Here is an 18,209-nt window from a genome sequence, read left to right as displayed (position 1 = left end):
CTCCCCCCCCAAAAAAAAGGAAAAGAAAACCCAAAAAAAAACAACGAAACAACGAAAAAAATAACCCACCCATGGCTTAAGACAAAATAGAGAGGAGCTAATAGAAGTAATGATGTGGTTGTCTTACAACTGAAATGAGTACGACTATCTTGAAAGGTTAGGTTGTGATAAATATGATTCATTGTGCTTTTTTAAGTTAACAGTACAGAAACCAGACAACTGCACTTTTTGTACCCTCAGTTTTATGCTTATTTAGCATGAATCCTATCTCCTGAAATTTTGAGAATAATATAAGTTTTATGAATTATACATTATAGTTTACAATGCAATAAAATTACGTTAATTAATCTCATGTTCAGAGACCGGAGTCATAATTATATTGTGATAAAAGTAATTTTCTCTATATGGCCACCTCTTATGCACATATTAATTTTATAAGCAATATTTGTACCTGATCAACTCCAATGGTAAGAAAAGAATTAGGATAACTCAAAAACCATTATAAACATCACCAAGAAGGCAAGAAAATGTCGCAATGGGTCCTCGCAGTAGCAGTCAATCCTGTACTATATCTACAGTGATAGACATCTTTGGTCAGAAGAACCACAAATCTTACACAAACTTATCATGATGGTAGACTATTTTAACTATAAATTCACACCCCTTAACACACATAAGTATTACATCGAAAATATGAAACAAAATCTAGAATTCCGGTGCATAAGCGACCATAAACAGGCAAATAAATGACCACATAGCCATCAGTGGATAAATAACTATTAAGCAAAAAATAGTGATTTCAATCTAAAACACACTTGAAGGATAATTTACCAATCATGTGATGCAGACAGAATACCCAAATCAGGCATAATTGCAAGACCCCGAACAGTATCTGCAGAGAATGCCCATCATGTTAAACACTTCTTCTACACATATGAATAAAGAAAATAAGAAGTAAAATAAAGGGCAATTCTATAAGATTACAGAACCAAAAAAATCTAACTAAATCATAAACCTCATCACCCTATCAACAATTCCAATATGCCAGCACAAATTAATCAACTATCTTTTTCCACATATATATAAACATCCCTACAGCCAGTAACATTGTGAACTTCTGATAGTAACATTTTCCACAACATGACAATTTATAGTCTTCTGTTAAATCATGAGACACCGATAAGTGAAGGTTAAAAGAAGAAGTTTGCCACAAGGTATATGTCATTTAATTGGGAATCGAGAGAAAAGACAGACCAAAAAATGCATTGGAGCACTAGTGAACTCAATAATGACTGAATCCAATTGAAGGGATTCATAAACTATTTTGATGAGGAAGATGTAGAAGCACCACTTTTCTCCCAACTTTGGAGTCAACAATAATATGCATCCAAGGATAAGAATAGCCAATTAAGAGCCATATGATGAGTACAGGATTATTCAGTCGTCTGAAAAAAAAGCCAACTAAGAGGTTCACGGTTCTGATTGCTCCCAGCAAAAGGAATAAAGAAGGATGAGAATGAAAAATAAAACTGCTCTTCTCGCAATTGAACGAATCTGAGTTTGTAGCGAAAGAAGATGATGAATATGCTTGCAACATTACTATGAAATTCTTGCTTAGGGTAAATGGAGCTATTATTCATTGGTCGAAACTTCCTTAATGCAGAGAAATTTGAAACAGTAAATAAATGAAAAGGTTGAAAAAAACAATGTGTAAAACCTGTGTTATCATCATCAATAAAAAACAAAGTGGGGCTTGAACATGAAGAAAATATGACCGTTGGTTATTCTTATTCTAGCACTTTAAATGTAAATAAAGAATTATAATTATATCGTAATTTAAAAAAATATTATGAAACAAGAACTATGGTTTAATAAAAATAAAGCTTAATGATTACCAAAAATGAAATGCCCCAATGGGAAAACAAAAATTATCAATTGTTCGAAGTTTTGTTGTGATGTCAAGAGAAGAATAGAAAATTCCTTACCTTCACACTTTAACAAGATAATGCCAATTGTGAGGAGAAAAAAAGTGCTTTAATCAATGAGTCATTTACAAAAAGTAAGCAGTCCATGTTCCAGGGGTATCTATTAATCCCAAAAAATTGTTTAAGAACAAAGTCGGGTTTTATAGTATATTTAGCTTCATATTCAGCCTCCACGATCCCCGCAAGAGATTTACAGCATAGATTTGGGATAATTAGGGCTAAAAGGATGATCAAACATGCATAATTTACATGCGCACGCACATGCAAACATGTGCGTTAAGACAGTATAATTATAACCCTAACCCCTCATCATAACTTTGGAGTTTGGCGTAGTGAAGGGCTTTTTCACATGGTATCAGAGCAACCCAGGTTCAAATCCTACTGGCCACGAATTTAAAGCGAGTATAAAACTACATTTCAAACCATAAAGAGGGCCCTTAATCTGCAGGAATAAGATAGATTATAAAATTATAACCCTCAACACTCGTCATAACTCTGAAGTTCAGGTGTAGTGGAAGCATCTTTTGACAATATGTATTTGTGTGCATCACGCATGCATCTGTGTGGTTTTGGGTGTGGATGTGTTGTGGGTGGGTGGAGGTGTGTCATTGTGTGAGTGGGCATGCAGGTGGGTGAGATGTAATACCCACTAACCTTACATGTGGCTTAAAGTAAATACCTGAAATTTTAATTTTTGAGAGAAACCCAAAAAGTTTAGGTGATATTATGAGATAAATAAAGTTTAGGGGTTTTATGGGAGACACCCTCAAAAGTCTATGTGGTTTTGTGATTTTGACCCTATTCAAACCAAGAGGAACACGTTGGCCACAGATTCAAACTATTTTTATGGTTGTATGCTAGCTTTATGGCTTGCTTTATGACTTTTTTTTATTGTGTATGTATGCAGTCTAACTAAACAAAGAAGTTTGGACTTATGCATTTTTTTTCCAGCATGGGGCCATGATGTTTCTTTTACCAATCTCTTAGATCTCAAGCCTCACCTTTAGAGTAAACTGTCAACCCCCCTAAGGCCCTAACAAGGTTGTCTCATTTTTGTTTCATGAGTTACATGTTTGCCTAAACCTCTACTTAACCCCTCTGATTGTCTCTAACTCCACCTAATCAATCTGCTTGACTTTATAACTCTCTCTTTGCCTCACGGGGGAAAAACGAACAGAGGAGAATGAGAGAGAGGAGGAAGAGTAGGGATTTTTGCTGGGTATTGGGATTGAGAGACTTAGCTCGGCAAATAGGCAAGCATATTTTATCTTGCTCATTCTTATTATGCAAGTATCATTTCCTCAATTATTATCATTATTGTTATTATTATTTGGCTTTCCTTCATATAAGCGTTCTATATAAATTTTTATTTTTTATGAGTGAAAATAGTTTTGTTTAGTATGTTGACAGTAGGATTAGTGAGAAGAAAAATTATCTTTGTTAGTAAAATTTGCTGATATGTAGGTTTTCTTATTCCTTCATTTTCGTACAACACGTTAATTACGTCGTGCTATGCCTTAGATGATAACAGCTAGGTTCGGAGTTCAAATCAAGTGAATTTCAATTTTTCTGAAAACAAATATGAAGGTTTAGTAGATATATTTGTACTTTTAAGATTTACACAATTATCTGAACACAAATTTATATCTTTTCTACATTACTCATGTTATAAAAGCAAAAAAAAAAAAAAATCGGTCTAGTGGTCAGATGCCAAAAATAATAACCCTTAAGTTCCTAGTTCAAATCCCGTAACCTTCAAAAGAATTTTTTTTATTGTTTTGGGCCTTAATAAGTTATACTAGAGTTGTATCTTATTAAAAGAAGGTGGTTGGGCCTAAGTTTTTGTGGGCTTCGGGCCGATGCACATATTTACAGATAATATGATTTAATGCCTTAAAAAAATATTGTATAGTTATTGTTGTTAGGATACTGAAAATAAGCATGTACAAATTGTAACAGTAATCAAATAATCTAATTTATTAATGACAGCATTCTAATCTCTCATTAACTCCTCTTTTATTTCTTCATATGATATTTTACACCCCTTATATTTTGATTATTAAAATCAAGATTAAGTACTCTATTTTTGGAGAGATCCCATGAAATAGCATGCTTAGCTTACTGTGTTTGATATGCATGACTTTATAGAAAAATTATTGTTTGATCACCTAGTTATTATCCAATAGGAGACTCTGTATGAAGACAACTTCTGTTAAAATTATGATTTATAAGCGTACTTTCAAAGCATTGTTATACCCTCGATATCGATGTCCCGATATGAGATTTTTTTTTCTTAGCTATTACTATTATAGCATCAACTAGACGATGCACCCCTCTTGATTAGACATGTTCCGAGTCACGGTTATTTTTTATAGTTTTACGGAAGCTGTTCCACGGTAACTCTGTGGTTAGTGCACAACATTTCATACACAGTCACTTAGATTTTAAAAAAACATGGGGTTTATAAATGGGAATTAGACGGAGAATATAACATGTATATAAACGGGCACATGCGCATTCCTGATCCTAAGTTATATACATACAAGGACCAAATGGCTAATACTTGACTTGAAGCCGTGTTCCCGGGGTGGTTTACGAGGAACCGATTTATACACATGAAAATATTTTTTTTCTAATTCAAATAACATCTAAAATAATAATATTATACGCTTGTATGTTGGAAATAGACATTATCTTGATCTCTTGATTGGCATTTTATTCCCTCTCTGCTAATTTAGAATTCATCTTTTCTTTATATGCACATACACTTATACGCGCACAATTTCCTCATTTTACATGCTTGCTGGGAGTTTCCTGACTCCCCTGGGGTTTGCTCGCCCCATATTCAGGAACCGTTCTTTCTTCGTAGGACCGAGAGTATTTTGAGGGCAGGCTCAGCAACAGTGATCACCGTTTATTATATCAGTTCTCCACTTCCTTTATCTTAGGTAGTTATATTGTTATGAGACTTTTCATGTAATGAACTTGGTTATCAGACTGTAATGTATTTATCCTCTTTCCTACTTTGGATAGTTGTGGACATGTACGAGAACTCTATCTTTTTCAGAGATTTCTTTATCTATCTATTTCCCTTTATTTTCTCTTAGTTACATGCTCTATAGTTCTTTTGGCAAATATCTGTATACAGGAAAAATCCAGAGGCGTGAATGTGACTGTAGATTGCATTGTAAGCCAAGTCACGCTCGAGATTATTTAAAAGTGGAACCGGGGCATGACAATGTTTTTAATTGGTATCAGAGCCAGGTTTAGGAATTGTTTTCTCGTCCTGTATACAAGTACAAAATTAGATTGGACCAAAAATAGAGCATGTATAGAATAGATTCTTTTCTTTTCAGAAATACGTCATTTGACTCCCAATACCCTGATTCTCAAGTCCTAAACTTGACCAATCTCATTTTACGTGATCACTATGGCCCCAAGACGTCCAACCCCTACTCCAGTTGTTCCTGAGGGACACCAAGTCGCTCAGACTGATCTTGCATGAGCGATTAGGGAGCTGGTAGCTCATAGTTGCCAGAGGGATGGGCAGCAGGTTGCCAGGCAAGGTAATGTGTCCGATTTTCGTAAGCTCAACCCGCAAAACTTTGTTGGGGCTGAAGGAGGATATGAAGCCGAGATATGATTGCAGACCATGGAGCGCTTATCGAGGGTAGCAAAAATACCAGACGAAGACCGAGTGAATATTGTGCAACTGCAGCTCGTTAAAGTAGCAAGGACCTGATGGGATGCAGAGGAGGAGAAGTTGCATCAGCCAATTTCTTGGGAGACATTCCAGGAGAGTTTTCTAGAGACATTTTTCCCAAGAACAGCTCGTCTTAAGATGCAGAGGCAGTTGGCAATACCGAGATAACGAGCTAATACTATAGATGAGTATGTAGCCGAATTTGCCAAGCTCAGCATGTTTGTCCCAGGGATGGTGTCAAATGAGGTGGATAAGGGACAGAGGTTCATGCAAGATCTAAATTTTGAGATCTAGACTCAGATTTACAGTCAGAATGGGGTAGAGACTTATGTTGATGTCCTAGAGACAGCTCGAAAAACAGACCTCATGGGTTAACCAGCATAAGTCTCAGACGGCAGAAGCACCAGCCAAACGCCAGCAGACAGGAACTTCGAGACCAACTCCACAACCAACCAACATGATTTGTCATTTTTGCAACAAGCCGGGACACTTGATGAAGGACTGCATGAGAACTAACGGGTTGTGCCTAGCATGTAGGGCAGCAGAGCATCAGCTTACGACTTTTCCTAATAGGAGAGTTTCAGGAGGAGCTTCAGGTGGAGCGATAGTACCAGCAGGTCAGGCTAGACCAGGTAAACAGTAGAGGTCGTCCCTACCTACTCAACAACAGATGTTCGCAGGACATCAAAGGGGTCAATAATTTCAAGGCCAGAGACAGTGGAGAGGTCCCCCTTTCCAGCACTTATACCAACCACAGTATCAGCAAAGGCGCCTAGGGCCATACGGTCAACAAGCTTAGCAGCAACAGAGACAAAGTCAGGTTTTAACACTTACTGCTGAGCAGGCAGACACATCTGGTGATGTAGTCACGGGTACCATTTCGGTTTATTCAGTCCATGCATTTACCTTATTTGATTATGAGGCATCGCACTATTTTATATCTACTCAGTTCATTGCACTACACACTATACCATGTGATAATTTAGATGCAAGCTGGAATATCCATACCGGTAGCGGGGTGTTAACGTCTAGCAGGAAGTGTAAGAAATGCCCGGTGATAGTTTGTGGTAGGGAGCTATTTGCAGACTTGTTAGTGATTGATACTAACGGGTTCGATGTTATTTTGGGGATGGATTGGCTCTACAACTTTCATGCGACGATCGACTACCGACGCAGAAGCATAATGTTCAAGATACCAGATCACCCAGAGTTTGAATTTATGAGTGGTAGCAAAGTAATGGAGCATCCAGATTATCGAGCTGACATGGATGGAGTATTAACCTGTATAGAGGTTGAGGAGAAACCTATACCAGAAATTGTCAATGAGTTCCTTGATGTTTTCCCTGATGAGTTGTCGGGTCTGACACCAGATAGAGATATAGAGTTTGTCATTGATCTTATTCCAGGGGTTGCACCTATCTCAAAACCCCCTTACCGGATGCCGATAGCAGATATAGAGTTACGAAAGCATGTCCAGGAGTATCTTGATAATAAATTTATCAAGCTTAGTACTTCACCTTGGGGAGCACCAGTGGTGTTAGTGACAAAACCGGATGGTAGCTGAAGGATGTGCATTGACTACAGGGAGTTAAATTGGGCTACCATCAAAAATAAATACTTCTTTCCTAGGATTGATGATCTTTTTTATCAGCTCGCAGAGGCTAGGGTGTTTTCTAAGCTGGATCTCGGGTCAAGTTATCATCAGCTGAAGGTGAGGAAGGAAGACATACTCAAGACCGCATTTCGCACACGATACGGACATTATGAGCTCCTAGTGATGCCGTTCGGAGTAACAAACGCTCCCTCTACATTTATGAGTTTGATGAACAAGGTGTTTTCTCCATATCTCGACCAATTTGTGTGGGTGTTCATCAATAACATTCTTGTATACTCCAAGATCGAGGATGATCATACAGAACATCTACGGATGGTGTTGGAAATCCTACGAAATGAGAAGCTCTATGGAAAATTGAACAAGTGTGAGTTTTGGCTGGAGCAAGTGTCCTTTCTGGGGCACGTAATATCAGGAGCAGGTATCTCTGTGGACCCGAAGAAGGTTGATGCGGTGTTGAGGTTGAATCCGCCTACATCAGCGACAGAAGTACGAAGTTTCTTGTGGATGGCTGGATACTATAGAAAATTCATAAAGGATTTCACTGAGATTTTAGGACCACTTACTAAGCTGACTCGAAAGGATGTCAAGTTTGTGTGGACTCAGGAGTGTCAAGCAGTATTTGAGGAATTGAAGAACAAGTTGACAACAGCATCAGTTTTGACAATTCTGAATGGGTCAGGAGGATTTGTAGTGACACAGATGCTTCAGGTTTGGACTTAGGTTGTGTTCTGATGCAACATAGGAAGGTAGTAGCTTATGCATCTAGACAACTGAAAACACGTGAGAGGAACTACCCGGTTCATGATCTGAAACTAGCGGCGGTAATTTTTACATTAAAGCTATGACGGCACTATCTTTTAGGGCAGAGTGGAGATGTACACAGATCATAAAAGTTTAAAGTATATCTTTACTCAAAAGGAGCTCAACTTGAGACAACGAAGGTGGTTAGAGCTTATGACAGATTACAATCTTGATTTACAATATCACCCAGGACAGGTTAATATAGTGCCAGATCATTTGAGCAGGAAACCTGTGGCGATAAGACTCACTAGACAGCGAGAGTTGCTAGCTGAGTTTTGGAGGATGAACATGGAGATTATATTGCCTGGAGCAGGGAGACGGTTGATGAGTTTGCAATTACAATCAACTCTAGTGGACCGGATCAAGGCTACCCAATTCGAGGATGCTCGGTACCAAAAATTTAAGAAACAAGTGGAATCAAGGGAGAGAATTGATCTACAAATATATGAGGATGGATCATTACGATTTTATACTAGGTTGTGTGTGACTAAGGGTGATGTCAGAAGAGAATTGTTGGAGGAGGCGCACAGTTCTGTGCTATCTATTCATCCAGGGGCCACAAAGATGTACCGGGACTTGAGGGAACATTACTGGTGGCCAGGAATGAAGATGGAGATAGCCCGATTTGTGTCAAAATGCCTAATATCAGCAAGTGAAGGCCGAGCATTAGAGGACAACTGGGTTATTGCAGCCTCTTCCTATTCTCGAATGAAAGTGGGAACATATTACAATGGAATTTGTCACAGCTCTGCCGAGGAGCCAGAAGGGAAACGTCGTATGGGTAGTAATAGACCGACTCACCAAGTCGGCTCGCTTCATACCATTTCGAGTTGGACAAACGACAGAGAGTTTAGCGGAGCTGTACATGAGGGAGATAGTACGCTTGCATGGAGTACCAATTAGCATTATTTCTGATAGAGACGATTTTTATCGCACTTTTGGAAGAGCTTGCAGCAGTGTCTTGGGACTAAACTGAGTTACAACACGACGTACCACCCTCAGACCGATGGACAATCAGAGAGGACTATACAGATACTGAAGGACATGTCGCGGGCATGCATGCTGGATTTCAAGGGCCCTTGGGAAGACCATTTATACTTGGTGGAGTTTTCTTACAATAACAGTTATCAGGCTAATATCCAGATGGCACCTTATGAGGCATTATATGGAAGAAAATATAGATCTCCTATATGCTGGGATGACTTAGGAGAGCGACGTCTGCTAGGTCCTGAGATGATATTACAGACAGTGGACAAGATAAAGGCAATATGAGAGCGCCTTAGGTCGGCTCAGGATAGACAGAATAGTTGGGCTGATACTAAGAGGAGACCTCTACAGTTTCAGGTTAGAGAGCATGTTTTCTTAAGGATATCCCTAACCAGAGGAGTTATCAGATTTGGAAGCCGCGGGAAGCTTAGTCCACAATTCATTGGTCCTTTCGAGATATTGGAGAAAGTAGGAAAGGTGGCATACCGGCTTGCTTTGCCTCCGTCGTTGGAAGGAGCGCATGATGTATTCCACGTATCACAGCTTCGACGATATGTGCGAGATGAGACCCATGCCCTAGATATCGCAGAGCTTCAAATTAGGACAAACCTATCTTATGAGAAGCGACTAATAAAGATTCTAGATAGACAGGAGAAATTTCTTAAGAATAGAACTATCCATCTAGTATTGGTATCATGTGCACACCATGGACCTGGCGAGGTAACATGGGAATGAGAGGACGATATTTGTCAGCGTTATTCACATCTCTTTATTCTGGTAACATCTAGCTCCTTGTATTTTTAGATTTAATTTTGAGGACGAAATTTTTTTTTAGGTGGGTGAGATGTAATACCCACTAACCTTACATGTGGCTCAAAGTAAATACCTGAAATTTTAATTTTTGAGAGAAACCCAAAAAGTTTAGGTGATATTATGAGATAAATAAAGTTTAGGGGTTTTATGGGAGACACCCTCAAAAGTCCATGTGGTTGTGATTTTGACCTATTCAAACTAAGAGGAACACGTTGGCCACAGATTCAAACTATCTTTATGGCTGTATGCTAGCTTTATGGCTTGCTTTATGACTTTTTTTTATTGTGTACGTATGTAATCTAACTAAACAAAGAAGTTTAGACTTATGCATTTTTTCCAACATGGGGTCATGATGTTTCTTTTACCAATCTCTTAGATCTCAAGCCTCACTTTTAGAATAAATTGCCAACCCCCTAACAAGGTTACCTCATTTTTGTTTCATGAATTACATGTTTGCCTAAACCTCTACCTAACCCCTCTGATTGTCTCTAACTCCACCTAATCAACCTGCTTGACTTTATAACCCTCTTTTTGCCTCACGGGGGAAAAACGAACAGAGGAGGAAGAGTAGGGATTTTTGCTGGGTATTGGGATTGAGAGACTTAGCTCGGCAAATAGGCAAGCATATTTTATCTTGCTCATTCTTATTATGCAAGTATCATTTTCTCAATTATTATCATTATTGTTATTTTATTTGGATTTTCTCATATAAGCGTTCTTTATAAATTTTTATTTTTTTATATGGGTGAAAATAGTTTTGTTTAGTATGTGGACAGTAGGATTAGTGAGAAGGAAAATTATCTTTGTTAGTAAAATTTGCTGATATGTAGGTTTTCTTATTCCCTCATTTTCGTACAACACGTTAATTAGGTCGTGTTATGCCTTAGATGATAACAGCTAGGTTCGGAGTTCAAATCAAGTGAATTTCAATTTTTCTGAAAACAAATATGAAGGTTTAGTAGATATATTTGTACTTTTAAGATTTACACAATTATCTGAACACAAATTTATACATTTTCTACATTACTCATGTCATAAAAGCAAAAAAAAAATCGGTCTAGTGGTCAGATGCCAAAAATGATAACCCTTAAGTTCCTAGTTCAAATCCCGTAACCTTCAAAAGAAATTTTTTATTGTTTTGGGCATTAATAATTTATACTAGAGTTGTATCTTATTAAAAGAAAGTGGTTGGGCCTGAGTTTTTGTGGGCTTCGGGCCGATGCACATATTTACAGATAATATGATTTAATGCCTTAAAAGAAATATTTTATAGTTATTGTTGCTAGGATACTGAAAATAAGCATGTACAAATTGTAACAATAGTCAAATAATCTAATTTATTAATGATAGCATTCTAATCTCTCATTAACTCCTCTTTTATTCCTTCATATGATATTTTACACCCCTTATATTTTGATTATTAAAATCAAGATTGAGTACTGTATTTTTGGAGAGATCCCTTGAAATAGCATGATTAGCTTACTGTGTTTGACATGCATGACTTTATGGAAAAATTATTGTTTGATCACCTAGTTATTATCCAATATGAGAGATTGCGCATGAAAACGACTTCCGTAAAAATTATGATTTATAAGCGTGCTTTCAAAGCATGGTTATACCCTCGATATCAATGTCCCGATATGAGATTTTTTTTCCTGATTATTACTATTATAGTCAAGGTTTTAAATGTCGCCCGACATGTCCGACATGTCGGCCGACATATCGGTTTGAGGGCTTGACCGACACGACATGGACGTTTTCAACTCGTATATCGGTTTTCAGGGTCAAATCGGAAATATCAAGGTCATATCAGGCATATCGATCTATTTTTTAGCTTTAAAAAATCGACCGATATGGTATTTTTTTAAGATCTGTTTTTTGTTATCGGGTTTAGGTTTAGTGATAAATACTCAAACTCGTTTGACCCGTTCTCATGTTTAAGGGTTTCTTATGAGCCCGATAGAAAGAATTTATGAACCTAAATCCATATATTATTTACTTTTTTATATGTTTAGTATATAGAATTTATAAAGTATGCTTATATTGAATTTATGAATGCTTAGATTACATTTAAGACATGATATTATACATATGCGCATTACCCGATATGGCAATCCGATATTTAGTCAATGTCCCCCGATATATCCCTGATTTCCGCTATCCGACATGGATTTCAGCCATCCGACATGAACCCGACATCCGACATTTAAAACCTTGATTATAGTATCGACTAGACATGTTCCGGATCACAGTTATTTTTCATAGTTTTACGGAAGCTGTTCCACGGTAATTCTGTGATTAGTGCACAACATTTCATGCACAGTCACTTAGATTTAACAGAAAAACATGGGGTTTATAAGGGGGAATTAGACGGAGAATATAACATGTATATAAACGGGCACATGCGCATTCCTGATCCTAAGTTATATACATAAAAGGACCAAATGGTCAATACTTGACTTGAAGCCGTGTTATCGGGACGGTTTATGGGAAGCCGATTTATATACATTAAAATATTTCTCTAATTCAAATAACATCTAAAATAATAATAATACGCTTGTATGTTGGAAATAGACGTTATCTTGATCTCTTCATTGGCATTTTATTCCCTCTGCTAATTTAGAATTCATCTTTTCTTTATATGCACCTACACTTATACGCGCACAATTTCCTCATTTTACATGCTTGCTGGGAGTTTCCTGACTCCCCTGGGGTTTGCTCACCCCAGATTCGGGAATCGTTCTTTTTTCGCAGGACCGAGAGTATTTTGTGGGGCAGGATCAGCAACAGTGATCACTGTTTATTATATCAGTTCTCCACTTCCTTTATCTTAGGTAGTTATGTTGTTATGAGACTTTTCATGTAATGAACTTGGTTCTCAGACTATAATGTATTTATCCTCTTTCCTACTTTGGATAGTTGTGGACATGTACGAAAACTCTATCTTTTCCAGAGATTTCTTTATCTATCTATTTCCCTTTATTTTCTCTTAGTTACATGCTCTATAGTTCTTTTGGCAATATCTGTATACAGGAAAAATCCTTAGGCGTGAATATGACCGTATGGTTGCATTGTCGGCCGAGTCACGCTCGAGATTATTTAAAAGTGGAACCGGGGCGTGACAGTGCCCGTGGTGTTGGGGGTGTGAGGGGGTGTTGTGCATATGAATATCTAGAAACAGTGAAATGCCCATTTAAAACAGAACAAACATGGTTAGCAATTAGCATGGTAGATTATAAAATTATAAACCTCAACACTCATCATAACTCTAGAGTTATGGTGTAGTCGAAGTGTCCTTTGACAATATGTATCAATAATGTGTGCATCATGCGCGCATCTGTTTGTGTGGGGAGGTGCGGGTGTGTTGTGGGTGAGTGGAGGTGTATGTCGTTGCGTGAGCAGGTGTGTAGGTGGGTGGGTGTGGGGTATGTGTGGGGATGTTTGTGTGTTGACATGAAACCCCCATTTAAAATAGAACAAACATGGTTAAGTAGAGAATCTTGTAGACTGTAAAATTTATAAATCTCAACACTCGTTCTAACTCTGGAGTTCTGTAATTGAAGCGACCTTTGACTATGTATGCGCATGCATAACCCACACCAATGTTTTAAATGTCGGATGTCGGGTTCATGTCGGACAGCTAAAATTCATGTGGGATAGCAAAAATCGGGGATATATCGGGGGACATATACTAAATATTGATTGCCATATCAAATGGATTTCTACTCAAGATGGAACGCACTTGTCTTGTTATAGCTTATCCTACTTGATTTGAGTATTCAACATCAAGACACAAGTTGTTTTCCATTTCTTGAAGGGAAACAGTGGAATATTATGCCAACAAATAAACAAAATACACATTGTCAAACTAGAACTTTCGGAAGTGCCTTGCATATAATTAACAAAAAAGTAAAGTGTCTTGCGTAAAATTGACATAAATTGTTAGATTTTGGATTGATTTCAAGCTATAGTTCAAACTTATTATTTACATCACGCTTTTATGAATTCGCAATTTCAATTTATAGAGAAGATGAATGAGAGGAGATCGCGGCGGAAAAGAGAGCAACATTTTTTTTGTTTGCCTAATTTGTATTATATGCTATCGGGTTACTATGGGAGCAAAAGGCTAAAAGAAGAATTAATGGGGTTTGGGTTTTGAGTGCTAAACCCAAACCCAAATACTTATCAACTCAAAAAAAACCAGCCAATTTTTCAAGGCTGAAAATGACTGATATGTCCACGATATCCCCCGACATATCCAACATGGACCTCGAAAACGAAATCCAACTTGGAATGGCCATATCCGTGTCGTTTTATCCTTCGATCCGACATGTCGGCCAACATTTAAAACCATGACGCACACATCTGTGTGTGTTTTGTTTTTTCTTTTTCCTTTTTCTTTTTTTTGGGGGGGGTGGGGGGGCGTGGGGAAGTGGGGTGGTGTGCGTCTATATGAATATCCAGAAACACCCGTTTAAAATAGAACAAACAAATGTAATGTGATATTGCAGAAATCAAACTGCATATCACAAAATAAACATGTGCATCTCTATTGACTTCAAATTTTCTAAAAAATACTTCATTCAGGTTGATTAGAAATATAACAGAGACGTCAAAGAAAAGTAGTTTCTATTTTCTACTACCCATGTCAATCTCTTTTCTCCCTAAAATGAAAATGTCCAAGTAAGCTTGCAAGAGAACCAACAGTATCAACGCAGTGCAAAGAACAAGAAAATATGTCATTTGTTAGAACTAATAGAATAAGACAACAAGCATTAAAAAAAACATACCTGTGTGACCCTGAAATGTGTGCAAACAAGTTTTTCCTCTCCAAAGCTTAACAGTCGAATCACTCGAGCCTAGAAAAAAATTATTAAATAATTGAAAATGACTGTTATCCTATTTTGTTAATAACTTACTGAAATATGAAGGAAAACCGCAATAGCATGCTTTAGCAAAAAAGCTGTGAACAATTTGTGAAACAATCCGTTTACACTTGATGCATTAGGCCCCCATATAACATGTTCCTAACTTTAGCAATCAGTTTGCAAACATAAAGTCACCAAAAGAACCTAGCTCTCATCACCGTCAAGTCTTGTCTCAACTATGTAATCAGTACTGAAAATCTTCTGCCACTTTTTCCTGTTATAATAGGCAGTCATCAGAGCACTGCATGTTTTTCCAAATGCACAAAGCACTGGTACATTCCAAGATCGGGATCTTCATGGAACATGATGAAGTATGATATCAGGCGATATTCACCAAATTGTCCAATATAAATATATTCCAAGACTGGTGAAACATAAACTTTCTCCCAAAAGGAAAAGTTCAGCAGTCATATGACTCATACCCAAAGGAAACTTCAGCAGTCTTTTTTCCGGTAACAAGGAACCCTAGGGCCTAGGCTAGTGCACTCCACTCCCTGCTGGAAGACCTGAGGTTAAGTACTAGGCTACCCAAGGAAAACCCCGGGCTGCTGGGTCCCCCCCCCTCCACATACCAGAGCCAGGTAAGTAGGACGCTTAAGGGACACGGGTGACAGGGCGTGGCCATAGTGTTAAAGCACATTTAAACACGCCGCTGCCAGGGGGGCTCGAACTCGGGCCTCCCCTGGCAATGGGATGTCTCTGCCACCTGCCCACACGCGGGGATAAGTTTCACCAGTCTTCTCAGCAAGGATCATATTTATTTCCCAAAAGGTAAAAACATAACAATTAGGGAATTATAACAGATTAACAGAGAACTTTACCCACCAGCATACTTTTTCCTACAAAGGCCTTCATTTATTTAATTAAATGAATAAAGGGTAATAGTCTTCAGCAAACTGGGGTGCCCTAGTTGTTGCCCTAGTTGTAGACTGACTTTATGTAGTTTTCATAGGTCTCATAGCAGTTGCATTCCCATATTCATTTCAATAAACTACTTCCATACCCTTCTCTTGGTAAGAATCTCATATATTCCATTTTCATTCATATAACTAAATAGCTTACACTACTATAAGGAACTTCACAATGCTTAGATTTTACTATTATTTCACCCACTGCAATGTTAAGGGTCAACGCAGACATAATATGACATTGCACTTGAGATCAGTCCTACCACTTAATTGTCTGTTTCACATGGCCACTAACACAGTAGATGGAAAAAAGGATTTAAGATGTCGTAGACCTCAAATATCTCAATGAAGGCTTAGATCAAAAAATATTAGACATACAAACAAAACCATAATGGTCTTAAAACGAATCAGTTTTAAGAAACTGTGATTCCCTGATTTACAAATCATCAAACATTAGGATGCTTTGAATGAATTAATAAATCGAACTTATGGATCTAAAGAACTATATCAACCAAAAGATATAGGTCAGTTGTTCACAATAAAGTTGCTTCAAATACAATTCAGCCCATCATATATTGTTAAATGCTAGTCAGTCCTCGTAAGTTTGTAACTATATGGTAAGAAAACGTAATATTTATATCCACAAACTAATTTATTTATTCAAACTAGAGAACTGAAACTTTTTTAAAAATAACATATTATTCTCTACATATATTATTGAATGCCAGCATCGGTGCTTATAACTTTATGGTTAGAAAACCTAATAAATTTGCACCCACAAAGTTATTGATTAAACTAGAGAACTGGCACAATTTTAAAATATATACGCACTAGACAGAATTAAACTCAAATAAACTTCAATGTGGTAAAAACGTATACAAATTTTCACAAATGCCAACATGGGCAACATAAAATACTAATCGCCAGTAAAGAGACCAATGGCATATTCAATAAACAACATGGTTGTGCAAGAGAAGTGTTCAAAAAACAAAATAAGGGTAATGCTGGGAAATTCTGAATAAGGGACTCAATATGTTGTTGCATCTGGCCCATGTGTATTTGCTTATGCGTAATATTGTAGCTATACATTTCGTCATTTATCTTCTTGCATCTTATTCACTAGTTGTTGTTAGCTTAAGAGTATTTCAGCTCTTCACTTGTACTCTCAATATGACATTCCTCATCAATCATGTTGTTATAGCTTAAGATGCTTTTCAAGTTGCAGTGAAGATTCAAAGACAATTCACGTATTTATTGTATTTCTGTACTTCCCTCAGCCCCTGAAAGATGTGTTGTTTTTCCTTGCAAGACATAATCACATATTGCACATATTTACTGCATTGCTTGAATTTACGTAACTCCAATAAAAAATAAAAGGAATGCCCATCTTCAGGTAATCATTACAAGGTAAACTGATAGCAAATCCCACTTAGAAAATACCAACGCAAAATATAATTGCATCGAAAGGGCGTAAAATATGGATACCACTGTCTTGAGCTAAAACATACCAGTAACAAGTTCACCAGTTGACAATTTCACAACAGCTTGAACAGCCACTTTGTGAGCTTCCCAGAACTCAACAGTTTGGCCTTTCCTCCACTGCCGAATTGAACTGCAAACAGAATCCAATTTATAAAAATACAAGTTCGACAAAGCCTCAAACTCAACTAACTAAGGTTAATCAAAACCAATAGCAGTACCAATCAATTGACGAAGAGATGATATCTCCATTATCATCAATAGCAATCCCTGTAACCTGCTGCTGATGCCCCTTCATCGTCTCCGCAACCTCTCCTCGACTCAAATCCCACAGCAAAACAAGTGTATCCATCCCTCCCGATACAAGTGCGCCCTCAGCGAACCGATCGCTCGCCGGAATCCAAGCTAACGGCCCAACGAAGCTCGAATGCCCTGCCAAAGTCTTGGACAGCAAAAATCTGTGCTTTTTTTGGGGATCTGGAGTCCAAAATCTCACCGTTCTGTCTCTCGACGAACTCGCGATCCCTAGATCGTCGCATACGCAAATGCCACGAACCTGATCGAAAAAAATTAGGGTTAGGGCAAATTTGGAGTAGCAGTAAGATGATTGAGGATCGCTTACGTCGTCTTCGTGGCCGCGGAGTTCGCAGCTGAGGCGATACTCGCCGGTGTTGGTCGCCATGGATTTTCTTTTCCTTTTTCTTTTTTTTGTTTTTTTTCTGAGATAGGGTTTTGAGGTTTTAAGAAAATTTCCCAGGAGAAAGAAACAGGTTATAAAGTGGTGTTTGTTCTAAATCCTAACACTCCATTTGAATAGCACGTTGTTTTAGTTAAGGGGCTGTTAGTTTCGCAAAAAAAATTGGGAAATAAACATATTTTCCATAATAATTGTTTTGAGTTTGTTTGGTTGGTTTAAAAAAGAAGAAAACTATAGAATAGGAGATGAGATGAGATGAGTTGTCACCATATTATTGGATGATGTGAGTGATT

General features: G+C 37.7%; 1 protein-coding gene across 1 annotated transcript; it reads right to left on the bottom strand.

Moving 5' to 3' along the window:
• Positions 806 to 18,014, bottom strand: LOC109850639 (phospholipase A-2-activating protein-like). The gene is made up of 5 exons (XM_020420691.1): positions 17,842 to 18,014; positions 17,441 to 17,775; positions 17,249 to 17,352; positions 14,695 to 14,763; positions 806 to 892 (listed from the first exon to the last, which is right to left on the bottom strand). Exons 1-5 carry the CDS (start codon positions 17,899 to 17,901, stop codon positions 828 to 830), a joined length of 633 nt encoding a protein of 210 aa, XP_020276280.1. The 5' UTR covers positions 17,902 to 18,014; the 3' UTR covers positions 806 to 827.

The sequence above is a fragment of the Asparagus officinalis genome, chromosome 7 (assembly GCF_001876935.1).
Source record: "Asparagus officinalis chromosome 7, Aspof.V1, whole genome shotgun sequence".
NCBI classification, from domain to species: domain Eukaryota; kingdom Viridiplantae; phylum Streptophyta; class Magnoliopsida; order Asparagales; family Asparagaceae; genus Asparagus; species Asparagus officinalis.
The sequence above is the reverse complement of the archived record's forward strand: the minus strand, read 5'-3'. Positions and strand labels throughout refer to the sequence as shown.